This window comes from Papaver somniferum, chromosome 5, assembly GCF_003573695.1.
Source record: "Papaver somniferum cultivar HN1 chromosome 5, ASM357369v1, whole genome shotgun sequence".
In the NCBI taxonomy this organism is placed as follows: Eukaryota; Viridiplantae; Streptophyta; class Magnoliopsida; order Ranunculales; family Papaveraceae; genus Papaver; species Papaver somniferum.
In genome coordinates this window covers 42,038,445-42,048,708 of record NC_039362.1, presented here as the reverse complement: position 1 = coordinate 42,048,708, position 10,264 = coordinate 42,038,445, and the positions used below count along the sequence as shown (strand labels likewise).

General features: G+C 35.3%; 1 protein-coding gene across 1 annotated transcript; it reads right to left on the bottom strand.

Moving 5' to 3' along the window:
- Nucleotides 1-5,756: 5,756 nt before the first annotated feature.
- On the bottom strand, nucleotides 5,757-7,906 carry LOC113281459 (nuclear transport factor 2B-like). The gene is made up of 2 exons (XM_026530196.1): nucleotides 7,490-7,906; nucleotides 5,757-6,058 (listed from the first exon to the last, which is right to left on the bottom strand). The coding sequence occupies exons 1-2, from the start codon at nucleotides 7,784-7,786 to the stop codon at nucleotides 5,984-5,986; spliced, it is 372 nt and encodes a 123-aa protein (XP_026385981.1). The 5' UTR covers nucleotides 7,787-7,906; the 3' UTR covers nucleotides 5,757-5,983.
- Nucleotides 7,907-10,264: the final 2,358 nt, after the last annotated feature.

Here is a 10,264-nt window from a genome sequence, read left to right as displayed (position 1 = left end):
GTTGTTAACCAAGTCAATGTCCAAAGTCGAATAAGAAGGCGAAGTCCAAAATTTACTACCACGGAAGATGAATGTATTTGTAGGAATTATAATTTTTTTACTGAGACTCTCTTAATTGTCGATGCATTCCAAGCCACCACATTTTGGGAAAAGATATTAGGGAAATATCAAGAAGAAACAACGAACCTCAACAATCACGATGCACATAGGTTGGGTCATCGCTTCATTGTAATCCATAAGGAAATTATTAAGTTTGTTCTGTTAGTAATGCAAGCGGGTCAAAACATGAGGGATGGTGAAACCATGATGGACATTGGACAAAGGTGTTGGGTGGAGTGACGCCGAATCAACGGAAAGGACTTTCAATATGAAAGTTGTTTTAAGATTTTAAGAGTGTTACCCAAATGTAATCCAATTTCTTAATTGTCAACTTAAACGTAAGTATAAGTTTGAATATTTGTCTTACTTTAATAGTTAAATTTAAAATGCAAGAACTAAAAATAGAATATAAGCTTAACGTTTAACTATATGAGTCAAATTTTCAAATTCATTAAATTTCGAATTAACCATAATAGTCAGTTTTACAAGACATGTAAAAATATAAATCTAGGACAATGTTCTTCATTTTGTTTATTTTCTTCATTTCACATAACTTTAAATCAATGCGCTCATGAACTGAGTTTTCTTTGTTTATCTTCTTCTTTGGTTTCAAATTTGCTTTCCCTTGATTTTCCTTGCCTTGAATTTTTTTTTGCCTTTGCTTAGCTGCAGGTTTAAGTTGGTTAATATTAAAAACTTAAAGACTTCTTTGCTTTTTACCATTTTTTTTAATAAATATCACATATCTTCTTAACTGCACCTTCAAGTACTACTCCAAAAAAAATCTAAGTTGCGCCGCCGAACCAAGTTGAGTCTGAAATTCTGGCATTTGAGAAAATTTGAGAAAATAAAGAGAGAAATAGAGAAAAAAAATTAGTAAAAATTTTGGCGTAGATTTTAAGTTTAAAAATTACCTATTTATAGGCGACAAAACACTGGTCATTAGCTCTAGACACCACGTTGAGCGAAATTAATTTTATACCCAACGATATAATCTTTATCACTGATGCTATTGATAACTCGCTAAAAATAATATCCCATAGTGGCACGACTAATTTTCCATGCCACCTGATATGGCAAATAATTTTTAAAAAACCGCATAAAAATAAGTTGAAGATGTGACGAATGAGAAATGTGTGGATGACAAATAGGTGAAACCTCGTATATATAAATGACAAAAACTCTAGATACACAAAAACACAAAAAGAAAAACTCCATAAAATCCGATTCACATTGGGAATAGAGGGTCTCATGGCGGTTCAGGACCCACTATTCCTATGTGGGTTCAACATTTTTTTTTGGTTCAGCTAGCTCAACAAAATAAAAGTGTGATATTAGTATTACATACACTAGATTTTGTGCCAGTGCTACACCCGGGCATCCTTTTCTTTTAATCATATTTTTGATTTGGTAAAGCTCGGGTTCGGCTTCGCCTCACCTCGCCCCGTCCCGATTTGATTTGGCGTGGCTCAGCTTCGCCTCGCCCCGATTTGAGAAGAACATATGAATATCATTCATATGCCAGTAATAGCTGCCGCCATTCTTTCTTACACATTAAAATCAGAAGGAACTTGGGAGTGAATCATCTAAATGATAATGTGGACAACATAACTTATTAGGGTTTACTAAGAACTAAAACCTCATTCCATAGAAAAGAAAAATTATAGGTCAGTGCCCGGGGGTAGTTCTCAAACTTGGTTCACCAATTCAATCTACAACTACAAACTACAAATACAATGAACCATATTTTGTATTTGGTAAAGCTCGGCTTCGCCTCGCCCCAGTCCTCATTTGATTTGGTAAAGCTCGGCTTCGCCTCACCCCAGTCCCGATATGATTTGGTAAAGCTCGGCTTCGCCTCTCCCCAGTCCCGATATGATTTGGTAAAGCTCGGTTTCGCCTCGCCCCAGTCCCGATATGATTTGGTAAAGCTCGGTTTCGCCTCGCCCAAGTCCTGATATGATTTGGTAAAGTTCGGCTTCGCCTCGCCCCAGTCCCGACATGATTTGGTAAAGCTCGGCTTCGCGCAAGTCCCCATTTCTTGTAATCTTATTAAAGTTTCTAGAACTCTGAAATTCACGTTGCGTCTTGATGAGAGTATAATCATTCTTAAGAAATTATATGTTTTGATTAGTTATGCACTTTCCCATTTGAAAAAAAAATGAACACTAGCCTCGCTAAACTACTTCTGAGATGAGTCCAAAGTTTAACATAGGAAGAATTTATTTATTAGTATTGTTGTGTTATTTTGAATACCAACACTAAAAAATCAAGTGAATACCAACACTTGATTTGCCTCGCCTCTCCTCGGTGTGCCATTAACAAAATGACCATCTAATTTGGAAGCCAAATGAGAATTAATGGTTCCTTCAACTTTAATTTGGTTTAAAAATAAACAAATAAAGGCAGTTATGAAATGGCACACTGAGGAGGGGCTCAGAGTTGTATATGAAATCAACTGAACAATCATAAAAGAAAAGCTGACGGTTTGTACTCCATGACGAAAGTGACAACAATGGATTGAAGTGTCCCCAAAAAGCATATTAGAGCTGTCAGAGAAAGTTGTGATGTGTGCATCTTCATTGTTACTTCCTAACAGGAATTCTGAAGCATACGCTGAGTAGTAAAATCAAATAAATTGTGCCAATGAGAATACAAATTGATAACTATTGCATACATGTAGAAATGCCCAAGCTATAGCATATGTAACTATCAAGCCAAGCTAATTTCTGTCAGCAGTACATAAATACATGATCTTCAAACATGAACCTGCTTTGGCATAACCATCTCAATAGTACCCTGTAAAGTGCACATCCACGGTTACATTATAGTTCCCACAACTTTGACACCTTACAATCTGATATCCGTCTTCTCCATCCTAACCATATATATGTGCACATAAATAACCATGAAATAAAAACGAAAAAATCAACCTAAACAAAAACATCCTAATTAAAATGTTTGTAGTAACTCTTTACCTATATGGAAATTCATGGTGCATGCTGGTTTACAATCAGCTTCGAAATATAACAATGAGACCCAGTCCCGACATGCTAGTAACTCTTTACCCAGTCCCGACATGAATTTCAAACCAAGAGCGGAAACAATAGCATTGATGAGGCGTTTTTTGAGAGCTCAACCCATCCAGTACATGTGAATAGAGAGTCAAATGACCATGCTAAAAATCAAAAACACCAGCACACAAAATGACTGGTTCACATCAAGATGAATTACACAGAGAATTTGCAAGTTGCAACATTAATGTTCAGCTTATTATAAAAGTGGCCTATTATGTTTAGGAGAAACTGTAGGAAAAAAATAAACCGCAAGCACATCATAGTCATGCTAAAAAAGGAAATGCATATAGATGCTTGTACCAATACAGTTCGTGCATTTTTTCACTTTTGACTGCGTGAAGCAACAGTTTTCAAAACTACCTGCACTTGGGACACGCCAGCTGCCTCTATGGTCAAGAGAAGTCCATGCCAAACCCCAAATCTGTAAACTGCAAATGTAGACTTTTAATTTGCAAGTCAGGAGGTACCACGCACAGTTGTATATATTTTAATCCTCAAAGACTTAGCTCCAATACCTTTATAAAGATATTAGGTTTGAGAGACTGCCAACCTCTTGATACCACTATAATGCCGATCTTGGATCTCAATTTTCTTCAATGGCTCTTGCTCAAGAGGTATGCTTAAATTTCCATGCAGAACTGATTTTTCTGCATCCATTTGAGTAATGACATTTGTGAAAAGTTCTGCATATAATGAAAAATATGTAATAACCAAGACAGAGACACGAAAAGAAGAGTGCATGTGCGCATTCTAAAGAATACGTAGTGGAGATATACACAAACCTACAGCCATATTATTTTGTAAAATTTCCCTAGAAGTCATGGCACTGTTGAGATGGAAGAACGTATTGTCAATTCTCTGAATCTCTTAATAGGTGCCCTTGTCGTTTCGCCTACATTATAAAGCCATTTCTCATACCATTTCATGGCATATATGAACCCCACTTTGGGGCACTCACCTATAATATAGCTCGACAACTTAGCTTTCTAAAGAATGCTTAGTATATAGCTATCATGTATGACAGTCTATCCATGAAATGAAATTAGAGCTATTAGATGATTTCCTTACAATACGAAGGGCCACGCAAAGACTTTTAGGGGGAGGGAAATAAAGCAAAAAACATTGCCGCAATTTCGAATACCAAATTTGATCAATTGTTGGTGACTAAAGATAATCAATCAAATAATATTAAAATTAATAAATTTGAAGCACGTATCTGTCAAATGTTAACCAAGATTAGTTTTTTCTTTTCATCAGATGTTAGCATTCTCAGCGCTTCTACTACTTGGTAAACGATTGCATGAGACACTTCCTTTCCGACTGTGACCACCACATTAAGAGATTCGATAAAAATAAAATCGCAACAATGTGCCTCATACAATTCTAGTAAAGTTCCCAATTACCAACAAGGAAGAAACAGAAGAATGACTTACCAACTGTTTGGCCTTTTTTTGCAAGATTAACAGCAAGCTCAAGATAGTTTATTTGCGAAATTTCAACTCCTCTGGCTTCCTCCTAAACACACCAACCTAACTAATTACAATGAAGATCAATGGGTATGCGTTTATTGTTCCATGAACAGATAAACAGAGGAAAGATTTGAATAAAATCATCAAAAGACCTCAGATTTGATAAACCCAAACAAAAGAAAGCAGCGGTAAAAAAAAAAACTCGTGATGCGTTTTGCAGTAAAAACCTTAATCGCATTAAGCCACTATCACCTGCATGCTGCATTATAATCAATAAAAAGAACACCCTAAATTGAAAAATAGAATTCATACCTTCAGTAGTAATGATGGTTGTAACAACTGCTTTCAAGTGAAAATCGTGATCTCGGACAACTCTTTGTGACAACATCAACCCCTTCTGTGAATAAGATGAAATAATCAAAACAAAATAAATCAGACAGGACCCACAGGGAAACAACAGATTTTAGGGTTAGTACAAAACAGTTAGATTTTCACTTGTACAATCAAAACAGTTAGATAATCAAAACAAAACAAAAAAGGAAAACGATGATGAATTAAACGGAGAGAATTAGAACATGGAGAGGAGAGGAAGAAGGCTACAGAGAGAACATGGACAGGAGAGGAAGCATATCCTAGGGTTTGTTCTTAGGGTTTTTTTTTTTTTTTTTTTAATGTTTTGTGAGCGAAACAGAAAACTGGCTCTTAGAGTTTGTTTTTTGGTTTTATGCTTTGTGGGCGAAATTTATGTGGGAATTCCTATTTTTTCTCTCCTTTGAGGAAAAGTGAAGCAATTCTGTGAGAGGGTGACGGTCACCGTTCAACGTGGAGCCTAAGGAGCTTAGGATTTTAAAGGAGTTAGATATGTTATGGACGGTTTACCTACACATGCTACAGTGGGTTATATTATAAACACGCAACTATGATGCAAGTAAAGCATATATATATGGGATCAAATGGTAGGAGCCAAACAGTCGGCAGCCCTGCCATAATCTAGCATCAGCAAGGAGTAGTTCTTAGAAAGTTTCATGGATGGCAACTAGGTTTTTCAGAAAAGAATTTAAAAAATTAAACGCATAAGAAGAATACTAAACAGAACAAAGAGCACAAGATAAGTATGTAAAACCCATTTTTATAAAGCAATGGATCAATAAAGTACTATTTAATTGTTTGATGATGCAATATGTGGCAACACAAGCAAACACTAATCCAAATAACCCAAATTTTCATTTTTGATAAGTCTAAAAATAATAAAAAAGATTGAAGCAAAGCCTCAAGCACCTAACAGACTTAGTACACTTGTCTTTCTCCACCCAACCTTAATCAGAGTTGCCAATCTTCTTAAGCATAGTTCAAACGGAAGATGTCATTTTGAACGTAAAAGCTTCCTTGAGGAGTCGGCATCAAATGGAACATCTGAGAGAAAACCATTCCAGTACTATAAGTAAGCAAGATAGCACAAGGACAAGTGATGCAAACATAAGTTGAGTACTAATGTTTTTATATTTTGGATGGCAAGAACTGAAATAAAAGTTCATCATGTATCCCAATGAGAATGAGAAATAATCAAATTTATATGTACAATGGACTGACATAAGAAAGCAAAAACCATCACAGGTCGACAATGCCATTAACCTTCGTGCGAAACCAAACCAAAAAACATCACAGGTCGACAAAATGCTTTTACCTTCAGTACACGGAACACCATAAATGTGTATTCTATACTCCCTATTTCTAAATAATAGGCTGGTTTCATGTGTTATTTGTACATGCAACCTGCCTATTTTTTTGAAACGGAGGTAGTACTTTTTAACTACTCTAGGGGAAGAGATCAACACCGCATACAAAATTTTATGTTCACACGTTGTCAGTTTAACCAAATAAAAACTAAGTAGCTACAAATACTGGTAACGAGATATTGAAGTAACTAATTCGTCAAAACCCCCAAAACAACCAACAACCACCAAGAACAACACCAAATAGAGTGTTCAAATCGAAACCCTACACCTAAGTGACGGAAATATCATCATCCCAACTATTCTTGGTAGCAACAGAAACAATCTCCCAATAGTATATTCTGCTGTTAATACCCATACATCAATGTTGAAGTATTGATCAACAATAACAGTCTCATACAACAACCAAGAGCAAAATCAGCACAAGAGATAAGAACAAAGATAACCATCCTAACCAATATGGTACCAACGTAAATGCTCCATCTACCCCTACACCATAGTATCTATATCTATATAATACATTAAAATTTCTGCTTGACATCACGCCTTAGAGACAGACATCAAACAGGTGTAACTTAGATACAGCAATGGCACAGGTTACACCTAGAATATTTATAACAAAAGGCACAAGAGAGACTAGACCCCCCTAAAACTCATTTCATTCGTCAATACTTTCTACTGTTAATACCCATACATAAATCAATGCTGAAGTAATAACTTTAAGGGGAAAAAAATCTAAAATCTAAAATCAGTACATACAAAACCACCAATAGCTAGCAAAAACCCTAGAGAAGAGCTGGCTGCTGCTACTATAGGGTTATTAGACCTTTCAACCCTCAAATCAGTAGATCCAATTCAAAACTAAAACTAACCCATGTTGTACATAGCATCAGTCAGACTTGTTTTCAGGATTTTCAACCCCAACTGAAGAATGAATCACAAAATCACTCTAAAATCCCCACATATTACCACCACCAGCTACTAAAGAACCCTAGAAATATAATTTCCTATGGTGCTTCAAAACCCTAAGAAATTGAAATTCAACAAAAAAAAAAAAAAACTGATATAAACCCTAGAAGAAACAAAGATGTAATATGATGATTGATTATACCTGACTGAATTTGAGAACATGTTGTTCACCAGCAAGTTGAAGATTCCCGCTAACAAAAACAAGCATACCACCAGCAGGACCAGAGGGTTGAGAATCAACAGTAGTGATATTATGCTTACATTGTTGAAACGGTAAACTAGTTAATTTGGTAACTATAGCGGCACCACCTTGTATCTTTTCACCTTCGAAACTTAACATTGATGTGTCCTGATACAATCCCGCTAAGCCAGCACGATTCGCATCAAATGTTGTGTAGTAATGCTCTACGAATGCCTTCGATACGCTTTCTGGATCCATATCTTCTTCTTCTACTACCACTGAGTTAAATCGGTTTTTCTTTTTCTCTGGGAAAAATTACGCAGAAGACAAGAAAGAATGGAGGAAAGAGGAAACGCTAACTAAGAATAAATAGGAGAGGAAGAAGAATTTTCTTTTATAGGACTCTGGGATAATATTGGTATTTATGAAAGTGATTCTTTGCTTATTAGTTTTAAAGCAGGGCGACCATGCCTTCAGAAAGTTATATTCATATTTTAGTCCTTACAAAAGTATTTTTATCAAGAAAAGATCCATTATATTCTGCAGCCGAAAACCTTATGAAATAGCTTGCACTTCACGCCCTAGTTAGTAAGTTCGCGAATGATTCGTGAATTTTTCCGTATCACGAATTTTACCGTCTTATTCGCGTACGTTTGCAACTCCGAACCCAAGTCGCGTATTATGTGGCATTTCCGGATTATTCGCGAATCGTTCACGAATTTTACGTATCCCGAATGATACGTCCGCTTAATTCGTCATAAATTCTTTAGCTTTTACTTTTCAAAGACTCCACTTTTTGGGCTTTACTGCCTCCCGAACATACACGACCGAATATTAGACGTGTTGTAATTTTTATGAAACAAAAACGACTGAAGAGATTTGAAGGTGAAGGTGAGAGAGATCTCAAACTCACTAACCAAGCATCTAAACCACCATACGACGTCCTTTTGGATAACTAATGTTGTATATATTATTAATATCATCATATTGAGTTTATTTTTTCCTTAAATAACTCACACATATGCATAAAAATTGGTCTATGACCTTATAAATACAAATTATTTGTTATATATAGATACCGAATTTTCAGAGCCGAACTCACATTTATAAATCGAATTATACACGTACGTATGCCGTTCCGAATTAATGACGAATCACGTCCCGTTGACCGAATTTTGGACCGAATCTGGATTTTACAAAACCGTATAATACTCGTACGTTTGCCGTTCCGTACGTTTGCCGAATCCCGAATTGCTAACTAGGCTTCACGCGATGTTGGGATCACTAAATGGGTCCCCACTTAAATTCTGCCAGGTCTGGTCATCCATTCCATGCTCCATTGGCTTTTGTTTCGCCCATCATCTCTGCAATATTCCGTCATCACTTTAATATCCTAGCGTTTTTAGGGGCCACTCAAAAGGAATTAGGGGCCACCTTTTTATTCCCATCCATTGAAGGAGGTTAAGGGATATCTTAAAAATAAAAAATTGTCTATATTGTCCTTCACCTTTATACTAAATCTAAACCTATATCCTTTATTTTCATAATCATATCATTCCACTTCTTCTTCTCTTTTCCACCCATTGAAATTTTTTTCCATCATTTTAATTTTGATTGAAAACAAAGATCATCGATCAAACAAATGTTATGATTGATTGTTTAAAATTAAAACCCAAAATTCATTAACCTTAAAGTTGAAACTTAGAACATCAAAAAAAAAGGAGTTCAACAAACAAAACGAATAGATGATAGTAGTTGTGATTCAAAATTAGGATTTGATTACTTGAAATCAAAAATTTGTTCCGAAAATTTTCTTGGATTTACAGTAGCAGAAACATAATCGGTAGATAACTATCTATTTTACCTACCGATTATGGTTGATGTTCTTGGATTTACACTAGCAGAAACATAATCGGTAGATAATAATCTACTTTACCTACCGATTATTCTTGATTCTAAAAATTAAATTTCTCTGTACAAAAAGTTACGCACAATCGATAGATAATGAACACCATTAACTACCGATTGTGAAAGTAGAAAATTTTGAAACTTTTGTTAAGTTTTGAAAAATTGAATTTGAGGCCATGAACACAATCGGCAGATAATAAGCATCACTTATTAACACAATTCACTTCCGATTATGGTAGTACTAAAATTCGAAAATTTAGTATATTCGGAGGTTAAAGTAACACACTTTACTACCGATTATGGTAGTACCAAAGTTCGAAAATTTTAGGATTTTGGCAAAATCATATTTTGGGGCCAATATACATTCGGAAGTCAAATTTACTACCGATTATGGTAGTACTAATATTCGAAAATTGAATATATTCGGAGGTTAAAGTAACACACTTTACTACCGATTATGGTAGTACCAAAATTCGAAAATTTTAAGATTTTGCAAAATCACATTTTGGGGCCAATATACATTCGGAAATCAAATTTACTACCGATTATGGTAGTGCTAAAAGTTCGAAAATTGAGTATATTCGGAGGTTATAGTAACACACTTTACTACCGATTATGGTAGTACCAAAGTTCGAAAATTTTAGGATTTTGGCAAAATCTCATTTTGGGGCCAATATACGTTCGGAAGTTAAATTTACTACCGATTATGGTAGTGCTAAAATTCGAAAATTTAGTATATTCGGAGGTTAAAGTAACACACTTTACTACCGATTATGGTAGTACCAAAGTTCGAAAATTTTAGGATTTTGGCAAAATCATATTTTGGGG